This window comes from Stegodyphus dumicola, chromosome 2 (genome assembly GCF_044657685.1).
Source record: "Stegodyphus dumicola isolate Sdum_Otavi_A_Nest chromosome 2, ASM4465768v1".
NCBI lineage: Eukaryota > Metazoa > Arthropoda > Arachnida > Araneae > Eresidae > Stegodyphus > Stegodyphus dumicola.
The window spans coordinates 217,917,232-217,935,864 of NC_140769.1; the positions used below are offsets into that span (position 1 = coordinate 217,917,232).

Sequence of the window (18,633 nt, forward strand, 5' to 3'; positions counted from 1 at the left end):
TCAAACTACTAGTTTAACAATGGACACTTTAGATATACTGTTTAAAGTTCGGCAACATTCAGTCTTCGATTATTTAATCTCTTTTTAATATTGTTTCCTTCTATATTTAAGTGCCACCGAATTTGGGATTTCTGATCAGTAAGGAGTTGCTGCTTTTTTGGCCTTCATTCGGTGAGGCATGCTTTCAACAAGTCTACGGAAGTGTTTCAGAGATTATTTTCTGAAAAATGTCTTCCATAAATCCATTAAGGATATTGGTCGTGGACGAAATGTTTCCATACCTTTTTCAAGAATATCCAAGGATTTTCAACGGCATTTAAGTTTGGGCTTCTTGGTGACCATTCCTGTATAATCTAATGGAATACTCCTGTAACAGGATGTTAGTCAACCAGGAACTGTTTCAGGAGTAGTTGACTTGTTGGTACTTTTCACCTCTATCCAGATGAAAAAACGTAGGAAGGTATGTAAATAATCGGCTAAGATCTACGTACTTAGCTCCAGTGAGTTTGTTTAGTACAAACACCACAAATCCCAAGCATGGAAAAAAAAAAACCCAAAACATAGCTTTTAATCGCCATGACTTTGTATTATTCCAAACAGGCTTTCAGGATCCTCGGTTTCATGGGATAGGCAAACAAATTTTAACCTAGTATCAGTGTGATGCAATCCAAATCGAGACACACCTTTTCATGCTGTTCGTTTCCGATCACCGATGGCCCAGTCACGGCATTGTTTGGCTTATTTTAAGACGTTGAAAACAGTGGCGTAGAGTGAGAAATGATACTTTCGTGAGTCTTTGGCTTCTGGAGCTATTATGGAGAAGTGTTCAACGTAAACTAACCCCACATTTCGTCTGCGCTTCTCATCCAGTTGGATAGTCAACTGAACTAAAGTTTGGTATATCTAGCTACCTACGATTCGGCCGAGTCTTCGATCGTAGATCAGATCGATGATGAAGCCGATCGATCATTTAGAGCTGCTTGTCTCTTGCAGTTTGCCCACTTACTCTCTCTCTTTTTCTGTCGGTGTATTCACACCATACTCTTTTTGTTATGAAAAAACAAAACCCAATTCTGAAACTATTTCTCATTCTGAATGATCCATGCTCGATGAATCATATTATATAATGCATACGTGCGTTAATGCAAGAGCATCGAAGCGAAAAAAAAAAGATGCTCCGTAACGTGTTTGATCACGGCATAGGAATACACAATAGGAATTTTCGTTAGTAACATCCTGCCGTCCTAATTGGTGGAGTGGTTAGTGCTCCTAGCAGCTGTATCGTTCGATTCGGTTTTGAATCTCCGAGTGGGCACTATAACGTCACCGAGATTTCGTGATAGAAAAACTAAGATCGGTTGTTATTTTTTAGATTTATTTAAAAAATTAACATAGGCTTTCTTAAATAATTAAAAAGTATCATTACAACATTATTACAGAAGGGGAAAGACAGCAGTGATGCGTATTACACTGTCGGCATTTCTCAGACAAAAGCTACCTTTTTACACTTACAAGATGAGTCAACGGAAACTTGCCAAAGAGGAGTATCCTTAACAAGTTTTTCCTTGATCACTTTTACCGGCCTCCGCGGTGGACACTCCTGTTCGTTTCCAAGAGACTAGGAAGTTCTCTAAGGATATACACCTGTTGTATTGTTACTGCATGGATGCTTGTGAAAGTATTGCGTTTCTGCGGCGTCGGGACACTCAAAAAGTAAGTTCTTTTGAGTGGTTTAGTGGTATAAGAAGATAAGAGACCTTCAGACTGTCCTAGAGTGTTCTCTATCAAAACTGAAGTGGAGCTTAGCAACTAGTGCTGAGGGGCTACATCTGTCTATCAATGATAAACGATAAAATTATGGTACTCCCCTTACCTTTTAGTAACAATTAAGGGAGTAAATGCTGTGAAATGAAACAGAGAACGAATAGTATTAAAGTTTTAAGTAAAGAATCCAAAAATGTAAGTATCTTCACAGTCATTTCTTCATTATCTCTTGTGCGAAACGCGTCTCTACTATTTAGTATGCCCTCTATTTCTGTGGTTACACATAAATAATTCTTCAAATGTAACTCTAGCTGAGCGTACTACATGTCTTAAATGGTGTTTAAAAGATTTTTTCCTAATTCCCATAGTCTATCGAAATTTGAAGCGGTATGCATTATAAGAATACATAAATGAGAGGCTTCTAGCAGATTTATCCAAGAACTCAAATGAACCTCTTCCATTATCAAAAGCTCATTTTCTCCATGATATTGGTAAATGAACTTATAATGAAAACATTGGTTTTGATGTAATCGATGGAAACCATATAATGTCAGAGAATGGCATCTAGTTTCATGCAGAATGTCAAAAATAGTTTTCGAAAGTTAGATTCCAAAGAGAATATCTTTGTGAGTTTGTTAAGAACCCGAATATTAAACGAAGACATAATATTCAAATAGGAAACAGTGTTCTTATAGCATCTGATAACATCAAGAAGATTAATTGGCCGTTGGAACAGGAAGAGATTTTATAAAGCGAATGGCTCGGTTTAAGCTAACAAAAAGCGAGATTATTCGACCATTGCAACGCATATTCCCTTTGGAGATAACGTCTTCAGATGCCCCTCTCCCTCATCCAGATAACTGAGACTGATAATCTGGAATAAAGGATGATAATCTGGAATAAAGGAACAGTTAGACATCAGACTTCGGATTTGAATGCAGAAGATGAAGATTTTCATCTATTTCCGGAAAAAATTCCATTACAAAGTGATTGTCAAGTAACGAAGCCTGAAAGACTAGATTTATAATTAATATTTAATTATTATGTGTAAGTACTGTTTATTTGTATGAATATTTGGTTTAACTATACTTGATTTTAATACTTGTAGTTTTGTCTTGATAATTATTTATCAAGACAAAAGGAAAGAGTATGTTATAAAGTGACATGCTGTTGTCCGTGTTAAAAGTGAACAATAAATTTTGTCATTATTGTTACTTCGCATCTGGTAACAGTATAAAACTGAAATTTATATGTCTACACTTGTATATGCCGTTAAGAATAGTGAATAAGTTTTAAATCAAACTACGTTCTATATAAAATAGCAAATGAGTACGTGTTTTCAAGAAGACATAAGTTTTTCTTCCTCCATAAGCAATTATTATCTGCAATTAAATTGCTGTTTAAAGCTGCTAAAAGTCTTCATAATTTCCTGCGTATTTTGTCTCAAAAGTAATAATAACACCTTAGTGGACTGTAATTTCTTTTATCAATCCTATAACATCTCAATCTTATAATTCTAAAATTAATAACTCATTGCTCTCAACAAGCCGTTTCACCTTCACTCTCGAACGCCGTCAACGGCGGCTCTAATCCACATCGCAAGTCACGTAGCTACACTGCAGACACAAACACCGTCAATATTAGCAATGGAAATTCAAGAAGCTTTAAGTTACGGAACGTTAGTTTTCATTATGCACTGATACGCAACGATTTTAAATCTTTGAAGAATTATTTATTTTATGCGTTCAAAAAAAAATATTTAATTCTTACCTCCACATTATCCAATGATGAATCCAGCTCTTCCATACTTTTTAAACCTTCATCAATATCTAGCTTTTCGTCAACGCTTCAATAGTTGTTGTAGGAATTTGTCATGCTATCCTTTATTTTTTTAACTTTTTTTAATTTAATTTCGGAATTAAATTAATTAAACTTCCTTCGGATTCTTTGAAGTTAATCGCCAACGTATCCAATTTAGCAGCTGTACCTTTGATTGCGCCTCTTTGGCCATTTAGTTACGTTAACTTATTCATTATATTTGTTTTCCTACTTTAAGTGGCAGCAGCTTTGTTGATCTTTTCTTCGATAGACCACTTATGAATTTTACCTTTCGCCGATTCTTTTAATGGACTGAAATTTTCTTTAAACTAGATAAAGAATGCAAAAACATAAGTATCTTCACATTTTTTTATGTTCAAAATCTCTGGAATGAAGAATATGTAATTTTTAATTCTTGCCTTACCTAGGACTCGATCTCGATCTTGCTCTTGCCACTTCTCATCCATATAATCTTCCTACTGCCTACAAAGCTCCGCTGGAGGACCATGCATACGTAGGTGCCACTAATGACGTAAGAGATGGGATTCCTTTCATGCAAAGACGAAAGTTTGTTCCGAGAAACTAAGAATAAAGACAATGCTTGTAGCATTCTTTGACAGCCAAGGCATGATTCATAAAGAATTTCTCCCAGAAAGGGAATGGAAAGAAAGAGCAATAACTAATGCTAAAATGTGCAAGGTTATTCTGGCAAATATATTGCAAAGAATCTATATAACGTCCAGAATACGCCGAAGCTGGCTCTTGGTTTTTTAACCGTGATAAGGCACATCAGGCCCTCTTCGTGAAAGGGTTAATGAACTGAAGTGGAGCTGTAGCTCTCAAACATCCACCATGCTCACCTGATCTTGATCCTGCAGACTTATTTCTTTTCCTGCACCTGACATAAACTTAAAAGAAGAACGAGAACATCCCAGAAATTCAAAGACATGTGGCATGTGACGAGGATTCTCAAGGCGATATCGAAAAAAGGAGTGTGTCCACAATTTTCAGGAATTGTATAGTTGTTGTCTAAACTGTATTTCAAATGACGGACATTATTCTGAAGGAATATAAAAAGTGTCCCCTGATTTTAATAAGAATCTTTTAGTTACTCTTCACCAAATTTTATAATCATGCTTCGTATGATCCATTTCCGTTGGTTATCAGATATATGATGTGATAGCAAAATTTTAACCACAGACTAAAATTGTAAATTTAAATATACAAGAACTCCCTTTCAGTTATTTTTCTCAATAATACTTATTTCACAGGACACTTTAAAAAAGTGTGACTTACAAATTATGGTAGTAGAATATGCAGTTAATGCATGCAGAAATATGCAGAAATGCAGTTAATGTGTGATCAGGCTAAATATATAAAATAATTCAGAGAAGGCATATCTCATTTCATTGCTAATTGGTTATGCAGAGTTTTTCTGAAATTAAAAAAATTTTTGATAATTTGTAGTATTACATTCCAAATTTAATCTCTAATTCAAATTCATAACTTTTTCAGGGCAAAATTTTGTACGAAATCTAAAAATGAAAATGCAACTAGCATAAAATATCATTTTACTTTCCTCGTCCCGTAACTTTACAAAAAATATTAATTCAATTCTATATTTTAAAGTTGAAATTATTTTCATGAACCTTTACAAATGAAAGCGCTCAAGAAGATGCCAGCTGAAATGCGAAAACTTGCTAGCAACAGAAACGGATGATGACGCTAGAAGAAAGACTGTTACTGTTGTTTCCAGTCCTCCTGAGCTGAATCTCCAGTCAGATCGGATCCATGAATATTGTCATAGCAGAGAGGTTTAGGCCTTTGGCACTTTATAGTGACAGCTGCCCAGCTCTGTTCCAGGTTTTGAAGCCGAATTACCCGGAGATCTCACATTCTTCTCCTACCATTGATTTTTCCAGAAAACGTTCGGCTCGATAGTAATTTAAGTGCCTCCATACCACAAAAACGTTATGTATTTACAAACATCAGTGCTTTTTCCTGGGTATGAACCAGGCCCAAGGCTATGGTAGCCGGTTTCCCTACGATGTGGGGCGTAGAATAACAGAAGGAGATATTATTACTGTGTTTTGAGATATTATTACTTATTTATAAAGAAGAAAGAGAGTAACTTTCAATTTGGAAACTTTCGATTACGATTAAGTTCTTCGAAATAAATTTTACCATTAAAAAGTTAACATATACAGAAGAAGAAAAAACTTTTAAAGGGTAAAACTTATGTTCATATTTCACTTTTATTGTCAAATAACAATATTCTTACTCACTACTAAAATTTAATATTTATTGTTAATCACAATTAGAAGGTCAACTCAAAAACATGTTCAGTTTTTAAAGCCAGAGTTTTGAAACCAAAGGACTGGACAGCTATTTTGAGTTTAATTTTACTTTGTTTTTGGTTTAATTTTACATGTAAATAATATTATTTTTAGTTAATTTATAATATGTCTAATTGATAAATTCTGTGTTTATTTGAAACATTATCTTAATTCAGAGAATCATTTAGTTACGCCTTCGTTAATTGAGTATTGGAGGGGATTTAAAACCTAGTTTCATAAAATCAGGTTATAAAAACTAATATTTCGTGCAATCTTCATGCAACAGAAGAAACATTAAAACACTCGTGCAACCAGAGCCTTCTGCCATTGGGAGTACACGTAAAAACAAAACTAGTGGTTCCTGATTTTTTAACTTTTAACTAATGTAAAATGAATGATGTTATATTTTCAATGAAGTGAGGTATCAGAAACTGCTGATATAAATTATTTATAACTAAAAGTTTTATGAAATATAGTTAGTCTGGCATTAATAATAAAGTTATTTACATGTTAAGCATCTTATCAAATTATGATAACATTAAAATATGAGTTTTGTTGTAAAAATGAAGTATCAACTTTATCGTAGATATGGAGTTTACAGAAAATGAGGAAAATACACAGTTAAAGTTAAGTAATTGATACAAATCATATATAGTTATTATATATATAGTTCTGAAACCATTTCGTTAAGGTTCAGTGTAACCGGTTTCTAGTTGGTCAAATACTTTTAAATATTTCTAAATTACAAGCTATGTATTAATATTAAAGTTAGCAATGCAAAATAAATTAACAGTAACAAATAAATAACGGTATAAAATGACAATTATGTTCCCTGCAAAAAATGTCTTTCAAACTAGAAAAAGTATGAAGAAACCACTTTTAAGATACTTTCGAAATAAAATTCCATAAGATGTTTTGTAAAGCTTTGAGCTCCGGTAGCAGTTTCCCACACGAATTTCTTTCAGCGAATCACCTGATCACAAGCCAGAAATAAGCTTCCGTAGAGCGTTTAAGATAAAGGATTGCAAAGAAAAGAGTGTAAGAAGACAGCGTTATTCTTTTTGGATCTAAATTTAGCGTTCTCTTTCTGAATGATTATTACTTTACACTTTCTTATCTTTAAAATACAAAGTAATCGTAGTTTTGGATCTAAATATAACTTCTTTCAAGAGCATCGTCTGATTTTGATTTCATATATAAGTGGTGTGATTCTTGAGCAACAGTAGCCCTTCTGTTGACTTTTTATTTTAAAAACAGTAGCACCACGCGTTAAGCATTCGATCATCACCTGTGCAACAAAAAATATTTCAAAAAAAGAAAAATATTTCATTTAAATTTGGCTCCAAAGATGCAAAGGAAATATTTTCCTCGAATTTTTTCATTGCAGTCTTATGTAATAGTTTAATTTAAAATTCTGACAGTATATTCTATTACAAACACAAAAAATATCTTTATTATTATTACGTCACAAAATCGAGGTAAAAAATACAGAATTAAAAATCGAATATAATGCATTTTGCTTCTTTCACGTTGCAATAGCATGATACGATCCTATTGGCCGATCTTCATCTCATGTCATGTGACGTCAGTTACGAATCTGCGTGAAGATGGTCATATAAGATGGCGCGCATTTAGCAATGTCTCGGCGATTAAAAGATTATAATTCGTGTTCCTTCGAAGCGGTTTTCTTTTCCTTGTTAAATTTAACACTGCGCTCTGTATATTTGAGTATCAGCGAAATACTTGTGTTAGTCTGACTATTTTATATGGAAGATAATTGCATTTAAAAGTAAATAATAACGTTTAAATTATTTTTACTTGAAATTGTACAGATTTTATAATTATTTAAAGAACTAAATAATGCCCGATTTTATAGCAAATGGATATTCTGAAAATGGATTGCAGACTAAAGCTAAATTTCAAAGTTTTCAAGTGAGAAATATGGATGAATACAATAAACTATATAAGCTTTCTATAGAAAAACCTGAGGTGTTTTGGAGCAGTATAGCAAATGAATTCGCATGGAAAACGAAACCTAGTGGCGAATTTTATAGTTACAATTTCGATCCAAGAAAGAATTCTGTTGGTGTTAAATGGATGGAAAATGGTGAAACTAATATATGCTACAATGCTTTAGACGTAAATGTAAAGAATGGACTTGGAAACAAAATAGCATATTACTGGTAAGACTATAAGGTTCATTTATTTGTTTATTTAATTAATTTGTTTTTCTTCCAATTTACATTGCTTTTCAACGTAAGGTAGAAGAAAATTTGGCATTTAAGTAAACTGGATGAAACTAAAGGTGTCAAAATATGCAATTTTAAGTTTTTTTTTTTTTTTTTTTTTTTTTTTTTTTTTTTTTTTTTTTGAATTCAAGAAAGAAATTTTAATATCAACCATTTTATCATCAACTTGAACAAGGCGTTAAAATCTAAGGTGTGCTGTTGAATCAATAATCGAATCTTTGTTTCTGAAAAACAACATAGACTTTATTAAAACTAACAGGAATTATTGAAATTAGATAATTTTTTATGAGATCAAAATTTTCTTGTTTTTGTTTGTTGTATACTTTATTTCAGGAGCGTAAGAATAAGCCTTTTTAGAAAGTTTTCTGATTGTTCTCTTTAATCTTATTTAAATATATTCTAGTCGATTTTGATGCGATAATTTTCATCTAAAATGAAAATTAGATCATAAAATCAGGTACTTTATTACCATAAAAATTAATAGATATTTTAAGGTAATTTGGGTCATTTAGAGACAAAAGCTGGATAGAAAGTAAAACATTTTGCTTTATTATTATTATTAATTTTTTAGCAATATTCTTACTTTCAAAATTAATTTTAGACGTTAGAATTTTATTAGTAGTAGTAATAGTAGTAGTATTTTTATGTTAAAATTGTAAAAACATTTGATTATTGTCTAATCTTCCTCGCTCTGCGTCACCTTACTTTATGATACTAGATCTGCTTCTGTTCTAATTTTTTACGCGGCCTAGCAAGCCGCTAATTTTACGAACTGTTGCCACGCGGAATGAGATAATTAAGTTATTTTTCAAAATAGCATTGCATTCAAAAGTGCATTGCATAGATGCATTTTAACAACATTTTTAACATTTATAACATCAATATAATTAGTAAAAGACGCTACAGTTATGTACGTACGTTACAGAATTTTTTGTTTATTACCATATGTCCATAATAAAATTATCATTACATTTATTTAAAACAGGAGGTAAGCGGTTTACTGAAAAATTTTACAAGTAGTTATAAAATGAAATTTACAGCAACAGATAAAAAATTTTCTCCTTCAAGCCACGGTATTTGTTAAAATCAAGCAGGAAGGTGTTTTGCATGATCATGGACCTTATAAGAAATAGACTAACCCAAACGGGTTTTCTCCCTCGTCTGAGGCGTTGCCGGCTGTCACCTTGATCACTTCTGGAAGAGTAGGGACGACTTGCAGAAATTTAACATTGGTTGCCTATTGCAGCGTGTATAATTGTAGAGAAAAAGTTGTTTGTAGCGCCTCATTTCACAAATTAGAATGTCTACATATTTTTATTTTTGAAACTGAGATTGATTGTTAAAAATTTAGCATATTTATCAAGCATAATTAACATTCCAAATAATTATAAAGCTATTGCATGCTTTCAGGACTGGATATTTTTTTGGCTTTTCCTATGCTGTTAGGAAATTTTTAACCACTTCTTTTAGAAAATAATATTTTAAATTTGAACTAATAAAAAATTTCAAACAAGCAATTTTCTCTTGCAATTTTTATGCTTTTTATTGGTGTAAATAAGTAAAAAATACTAAAACATTTAAAAACGAATTTTTGAAAGTTTTGTTTAAAGTTCTAAATTGTGCTGCTTTTTTAAAATTATAGATGAGTATTATAGCACAATTTCTATAAAGGTATTTTATTTCAATTATATTTCATATTTCATTATATTTCACATCATAGTGGTAAACACTTTTGACTCCTTGGAAATGTTTATACATTTAATTCTAATATTGAAATTGTATTTAACCGTAATAATCAATTTTGCGGTTAAATACGATTTTGTTTGTATTTTATAGTGATTATTTTTTAAAATTTTTTTTTAGTTCAGCATAAGATTTTTTTTATTTACCGTTAATTTAATTTATTAGCCTAAAGGGGCGGTAGCCTAGAAAGGCTGTCAGTTTCGAAGCGGCATTTTGCGCTGTTTTATTATAAATGTCCGTGTCTCCTTGCCAATTGTTGTTACCATATATTATCGCCCTGTATTATATGTAAAGAAATTAAATAATGAAAAATCTGCATGAATGCATGAATGTTTCTCGCATTTTCAAAAACGACGGTATCTAGAGCCATCAAATTTTGAATAATGTAATCCTCCATCCGAACATGGGCATCTGGACGGCCGAATTTCGAATTTGTTTTAATCTATTTCATATTTTGTAAAACTTTAACGAATTTTTGATTAACAAACTCAACGAGTTCAGAGCGAGCACTGTACGGAAAATAACAGTTTTATCCCCAGTGCGGAAATTCTAAAGATATGCTGTTTTCAAATGTATGTGGTTTACGGGCGAAGAACATGATATTCAATAAATATAGGTAACACACAAAACTTTAAAAAAAGGTTCCTTTTGGGCGTAATATAAAATCTGAGTGCATCTAGATTTTATTTTATCTTTTTTTTCCTTCATTATGCTCAGAAAATTTTATGCTCCGAATTTTATGAATTATTAAAATAACTAATTTATGAATTATTAAAATAACTTTTAATTAATAAAATAACTAATTTATTTTATTATATGCTCATTAATGTTATTAATGAGCATATAATAAAATAAATATGATCGCTTTGTAATGTTATTATAGTTTGGAAAATCACTGCCTGAAAATGTTCATTAAATTTAAAAAAAAATATCAGATCTTGTTTAATTTTACCTTATTTATTTCAAAGCATCGCGTACTATCAATCTTATTTAATTTTACTTTATTTTTATGCAAAATTAAGTTCATAAATTTTGTGCTTAGAGTTTTTACCGTTTTACCAAAGTAAAGATGTTTGTGCAAGAATTAAGCATGAAAAAAATGCGCGAAATGCAGTAAAAAGTGGTTTAATGAGATATATTAAATCCTATTTGGAAAAAACTGTGGCTTCATAATCTCATCAGTATACAACGTATCACATTTAATAATTAAAAAGCGTTATGTGATACAAACGTCATAGGTTTCAGTGTTAAAGTAAACCAGATCGTCCCTACTCTTTCTTGCCGACATGTCGGTGACGCGCGCCCCGCCCACAGAGTTAGTCTACCTCCTACAAGGTCCATGTGCATGATACTGTGACGTCATTAACAGCGGCGAGAAATTTCCTTCGCGCTGCATGGCTTGCGGGTTTTTTGTCATCGTGTTTTTGCTCCAAGTAGCAGCACAGTTGTTTTTTCTCCATTTCGCATTTTATTATTTTTACCCTCTGTCCTTGAACTTTACTCGCTCGTTTTCTGCAATTACTTTATACTGCAATAATTGTTGACTGGTACAGTTCCTATTTAGCGTCTAGGCCGGGGGTGGGCAAATACTTTTAAGGGGGCTCCATACATCTTAAACCTCTTATGATCATCGAATATGTGACTGTTGCAAGAATTGGGATATTTTATTTATTTTAAAAGCAATTACTTGCACCTTTTTACAGCTGACTATATGACTAAAATATTTATATTATGTATGTGTTGACGTGTAAAGAATGATTAATACTTTAAGGAGGTGATAAGGTACCTTTAAAATAGCAAAATATCCCAAAATACAATACATTTTAATATCCCAAAATATAAGACGTTCCGTTTATTTACCCAAAATACAGTACGTTACGTTTAAAGCTCAGTATCTTTATAACTGGTTTAACAAGCGGGAAATTTTGTATATGTATTTCGACACTCTTAATAATATATTTGCTTCTTTTTTATATATTCACATATTGTAAATAAAGTACCTTTTTTGTCATCCACATAATACTGTAATATGTACTGCGCGTAGCATTATGTAAACATATTGGTATTTTTAACTGATATTTTTTAAGTAGAAAAATAATAGTAATTATTAAAATGTATCACGTTAAAAACAACAGAATTATATTTTCTTAAAAAGTAATATTTTATTTATTTATTTTATTTTCGCCGCTTCAAAATCAATTATTGTTTAATATAATTAAAGATAATTTCTAAAATTTTGGGCAAAAGGTATAGTAGTTTTTCGTTTTTTAACTTAGGTATTATGAAATTGGTCAAATGGTTTCAAAATTCTGACCAATGGTTTCGGAGAAATCGTGCACGCAAGCAAGAAAGTTGTAGTTAACATATATCTACCGTCAGAGCAAGAATAGACACTATTTAAGAAAAATCTTATCTATAAATTATAAGGCTGATTGATTGTTGCTGACAGACTGTGCAGAAATGTTGTCCATAAGTGGTAGAAAATTTAATGTTTCCCAAGCGATGATGTGCACAACTGCCGTGTGCGCAAATGTCACACCACCGTTTTCAAAAAGCGATAGGGGAAGGAAAACTACCCTCCCCTGTAAGGTTCTTTTTTTTAATTGATATCATAATTTAAAAAAAAAAACTAAAAATACGCCGATTTCATTGGTCATCAAATGATTGACATAATATATATTGTATATTGTTTCGTTTTCGGATAAAAATTTAGAAGTGAAATGATTTAAGCACCTTTTCTGAGCAGTCTTTTTATCTCAACAATGTATGTCATTGTTTAATTTCATTCATATGCCATCGTTAATAATTGAATTTGCTAGAAATTATAGAGTTATATTCATGGGCGGATGCGCATGCTTTCATAGCATATCTAGAGTTCACAACTTAGGTCAATAGCTAGTACAATGATATGCGTACTATATGGCAATCAATTATTTCCAAACTTTATGTATAATATAATACAATATATATGCGCTCAAAAGGCGGGGAATTTATGATACTGAGCTTCCCAGACAATAGTGAAACTAGTTACAGCGACCATTGAGAGAACCTCGCGATCACGTGATTCACTATCATACACTCGCAAATAATCGTGAGAGCCAACTTCTTTGCCTACCCCCTAGGGTACGACATGGAGGTAGGAAGTAAGAAGGAGTCGCCCTAAACAAGTTTCTCCGTACCCTGCTCTGAAGCACCGGCGATCCCTACGTGGTGACCAAAACATTGGGTCATTTACCATTGAGTTCTATGGGATTTGACGCGTTCGGGTGTAAATATTTTGTAATTACATCGCAAATATACATATAAATGTATATATTTTCTTTTTCTACAACACTTCAGAGTCCTAAGTATGTGAAAACAACATATTTTTAAACAACATTTCATTCTGAACGGAATTAAATGCTATACTTTTCACAGGACAGTTTTCTCAGAATGGTTTAATTTGAATGAAATATTTTCACAAGTTTTCGTTAATTACATTAGAAAAAAAATTAAGGTAATTCGATTTTATTCGGTTAAGGTACAAAAATTAAGATCAAAGTTTATTGTATTATTAATATTAAAATTATGCATTATTTCTTTTCTATTTATAGAGCTTCTTCCTAAAATACTTTCTTAAATATGACATGATTTTTTGGCTTCTTTTAAATCGAAAAATGTAAGTCAATTTATAATTAATGCTCTGTTCGGTTCATTTTAAATTAGAGAATTATTAGGAATTAGCGAAATTCTTTAAATAAGTATTTCGCTAATTCCTAATAATTAAATAGGTATTAAATAGTATTTGACTTTCTCTGAACATTTCTGAAAGGGAATAAAATAAGTTTTTTTTTTTTTTTTTTTTTTTTTTTTTTTTAAGTATTATTTAAAACTTGTAACTGAGTTATTATAAAATGTAAAGGGAATAATTCTTTTAATTATACTTATCAGATTTTTTTTACCCTTCATTTCAACAATACATATTCCAAAACTCTTTATTACGTTCTTAAGTGCGCATCTCATAGCATTTGCTTTACAATACCTTTTAACAGATTGCTTTCCAATGCGAACAATTCTTCCTTAAATAGTTTTATAACGTATTTGTCAACAAGATTTCAATTTATGTTTACAATTCAATATTAAGGTTATTATATATTTAGATAACATTTATAATCATTATAAATTAGATACATTTAATCATTAGATTTCTTCACAGTACTTTCACAGTTTTTTATAAGTGAATAAATTCTTCATTTCAAATACATTTATAAATAATTTAATGAATATTTAAGTATTTTGTCAAAGACAGATACGCGCTTTTTGCAAGCACATGCATAAATACCCATACATATTTCCTATTTATCATTTCCGGCATGTGCAAATCTTTAATTTCTGTGCATTCACTATATTTTTCGTGTAAAGTAATTTACACTAATTTAGCATACACCCGAAAGTTTTACATAAAAAATATATATGAATATAATTTGAATGAAAATTATAAGTATTATTTTTAATACCCACTCAAAGGTCAGTTTTCCTTCAAAATTCCTCCACGACGGCATCTCTCTCTTTAGGCAGATAGCCCTTGCCTGCGTTACTCTATTTAATAAAAACTTAATCTGACCTATGTGCCTAATTACAAATATTTTAACATACATAATTTTATATTTACATTTAGCCATCAAGTTTCAAACTTTTCAAATCTTCTAGAAAATAAATTTTGGCAGATCTCTTTTAGCAATTTTCTTAAAATCTATATTTTTGTAGTGCAACAGCTTAGAATTTTATAAAACAAATTCATAATCAAAATCGCTGTTGTTAGTTATCGAAAAATAACCAAGATGTGATTTTTGCGTAAATGTCAGTAAACTATACAAATTGCTATTATCCATCCCACTATGAATGTTTCTTTCATGCGAGAGTGTCCCTTTTTCGATTTCTATGGAACTGTCGTGTGTCGAAATACTATCAGAATCGTGTCAAGCGAGCTTCTGAATGTAAACAAATAACACCCCGTCTGGTGACCCAAGCTTCAAAGCAGTGCTTCACTTCTAGCGCGGAATGGCCCCTCCTCCCTTTCCTACCTCCATGGGGTACGAGTACCCCACTTTAAAGATCATTGCTAGATGCGCACTCGTGCTGCTCTTTTAAGGGATATCAGAAACCCCTATACCGACAGTGTTAAATTGGCCATTTTCGATGTACCTTTTCTTAAAATCTGCTGTAGATACAAGCTTGAAATTTTTTCTGTAATTAAAGTATACCTATCTGATTATACTGAAATGAGCTTTTGAAACATTTTGAATTTTAGAGTAAATTACAGGATATTTTGTTAGGCATAGTAAAATTTAGCACTTTTCTCACACAAAAAAAATTAAAAAAATTTTTTTTAGTTATTACGAAAAGCTCATTTCAGTAAATATTAGGGAACCTAATAAATAAGCCATAAAAAGTTTAGATACCTGTGAGCAGTAATTCCTGAGAAAAGGTACATCGAGTATAAAAAAATCACGTTTGGAGAAAAACGCGTTTTTATGTAAAAATCCCCATTGATCAAAGCAGTAGATGACAAATTAAAACTAGATTTTTTTACAGTTCTAATTTTCATAGAGATTAAAGAAGGGTATTTTTAGAAAGATAAAAGTGTAGAGAATTTGAAAATGCAAAAATCCGAAATCACAATTTTTTGAAGATTTGGGGGTTCCAACTCACCTTAAGTAGTTTGCACATAAAAATAGGTAGGAAAGAAATGAAAATGTCTTTGCACAGGATTTCATAACGGACCGGATTGAGCAATTAGAAGGACCGGCTTTTGTCCATTCCTGGTCTAGGCATTTACCTCGCAAAATCATGTTGTAATCTCTTATTGGGTATCAATTTCGAAAATTTGTGATTTCATTTTTATTAATTTGTTCTTGTATAGCTTTTAATTTACGGTAAATTAGCTTGAATTCTGCATACCTTTAAAAATAGTATTATCCGCTTGCAGCATATTTATTTCATAATCAATAAAAAGACAGAATTAAAAATTCGAATATTCAATGAATTTCCTTGGTTTAAAATATAATTAACTGACATTCTTTAGGCAGCAGTATTTCTAAAATTTTCAAAATTATCAAAAAATAATCATAACAGGGAGGGGAGTATTTTTAATGTAATATTATCCCTAATTTGGGAATTACCATTCTTAAATTTCATCTAAATGAGCGAGCGAAAATCCTAAACATTAAATTTTAGCATTTTATACTTTTTGTTATATTACTTTGATTAATTTTCTTACATACTACCTTGATTTTTATTTCATTTTATTAATTAGGATAACTTATATGATCCTACAACAGAATTACCACTACTTAATGTTTTTCACCTTGGGAGCTATTAATCTTACACGCCTTCTTTTTTAATTGCGAATTACCTTCAGATACAAATGGAAGGGCGTTTTGTGTATCTTAAGCTTTGTCAACAACGGCAATTGTAAAAAAAGCAACTCTCTAGCTAATTCACTGGGTTTATTGGCAACCACATTACCAATATTGCAGTGTATTTATTCGAGTTTAATGTAGATCAGAGATTCTTAAATTATGGCTTGCAGGTCTTTATAGGTCGTTTTTAAAAGTAGTTTTGTAATTTTTAAAAGTAAAATTTTATTCTTTAATTTTATTCTTTATTCTTTAATTTTATTCTTTGTTTTTATTCTTTATATTGATGTAAGAAAAATTTTTAATTAAAAATTGTAATAAAAGTATCATACAAGTTAACCGTTAAGAGACCAGCAAAATACACGTCATTGTGAAAAGTATCCCCAAACTCGTAAGTTTAAGAACCATTGGTTTAGATTTATTTCGTAAAACAGCTAACAAACAAACTTTGGGAAAAAATGCGAAAGCCAAGTTCAGCGTTTTTCATTCATCGAGAAACCCAGATTATCAGTTTTATAAAATTAAGGCGTTGAAAACCACACAGAAAAATGCCTACGTTGTTTGTAAAACAGAGATTATTTAAAATATATCGAAAATTTAGGGAAGAACAGTGAGGTAAGACTAAAGACAAATGGACCAACTGCTTCAAAATTGCCATCATGGTTACTCGATCCCACGGCCTTCAGTACCGTTACCGAATTATTCTTATTTGCTTAAAACAGCAAGTTTCGTGTAGCGGCAAAATCCGTCTAAACTATACAAATAACCTATTGTTAACTCGCAAGGAAAAGCAAAATATGCTATTGCATGAGATGGCAAAATTCCTTAATCCAGCACTGCACGTAACTTCAAAATTAGTCCAGGATTAAAAAAATCCAAGAATATTAGCGTTATCTGATTACCGGCCAGACTAAAAAGTCCGGTCTTAAGATCACCCAAACCAGTCTGCAATTCTTCATCGAATTCCATCAAAAGATAAAGAAAAAAAATCATTGAGAAGACGTTGGTTAGAAGGAACGTTATTTCTAGAGCCCCAAAAATTGTTTTAAAGAGAACTGAATATAAGTGGTAAACAAGCTAGCAGTGTGTATATCTTTCAAGAGCATACAAAAGGGCACTGATTCTATGGATGTGATCTTTCCTGTCAGATGGTCCAGCTCCAAAGGAGGTACCCAGTGTGGTTACAAATGCCAATTAATTACAGATGTTAGGTGTTTACACGGCAACATATTATAGTGCAACAGGAAAGACCAGTTTGTTCGTAAGCACACTCGTGCGCAAAATTAAAAGAATTGGCACATCATGTCGAATTTCCGAAAAACTAACGGACAGATTTTAATGAAATTTGGTAAGCACGTGCATTTATACCAGAGAAAGAGATGTACCATTCAAAAGTCATTTTATGTATGCATGATTATCAGTGAAGCTCATAGAGCAGAGATGTCCAAAGTCAACATTGGGATATCGAACTGAAAATGAGTCTAATATAGGATATGGTCTCCTCTCACAGACAGAGAGGTCACGTAGCGTGACGGCATACTGGACAGGAGAAAGGTAAAGAGTCCCTATGGCAGTCGATCTCACACCTGCAGCAAGGTAGTTTTTAACTCTGGTGTGGTTCTTGGAGAAGGCAAGATGAAATTACTCTCCAAACAAAGCAAACAGCCCTAGCCTCCGGAACCTGTAGACTGTGAAATTAGTAGACTACGACCTGTTGACTGTGAGCCAGTGTCAGCATACAGCTCACTTAAGAGCTGTGAAATTGTAGCAATATTGACTCGCTGTCCTGAAAGTGCCAAATAACGATCCTCATTCGTCGTTATGGATCTTGATTGACCTTTTTCGGGTTTTCTCGGTATGGATTCAATGTCCTGAAACTGTTCCCACAAATGGCAGACGACACTGGGCATTGAACTCTGTAGCGACTTGCGCTTGTGACTGCTTTGCCTCTAATTTGCCAAAAATTCCCCATCTCATTCCGTCATCAATACGTTCGTGGCCATAAATTTTACCTGAGATCTTATAAAATTTATCCAACTCTTGCGATAAACACAACGAATGTCGTGAAGGAGTACGATCACACAAATCGTCTAAAACTCCTCGTGTTGTTATATTTTCTCCATAATAACCAGCTCTGCAGATAGTCACGTGCAGGCTTACGGGGGCATAATTAATATCTTTAGTTCAATACTTTTCATAAAAATAGACATAATTTGCAAATTCTGTTAATTTTGTGCACTAAGTGTATTATAGTCATGAATTTTATCCAGGTGTTGAAGGAAGTAGTCATCACTTCACTACGTTATCTGTTCTGTTACTTTCAAG

General features: G+C 31.9%; 1 protein-coding gene across 1 annotated transcript in view; it reads left to right on the plus strand.

The window, feature by feature from the left end:
* The first annotated feature begins 7,558 nt into the window (after positions 1-7,558).
* LOC118205469 (acetyl-coenzyme A synthetase, cytoplasmic-like) overlaps positions 7,559-18,633 on the plus strand; it is a 68,497-nt gene continuing 57,422 nt past the window's right edge. Inside the window, exon 1 of the mRNA XM_035377756.2 lies at positions 7,559-8,101. Within this exon, the coding sequence (XP_035233647.1) occupies positions 7,779-8,101 (323 nt within the window). The 5' untranslated portion in view covers positions 7,559-7,778. The remainder of the gene's footprint in view (positions 8,102-18,633) is intronic.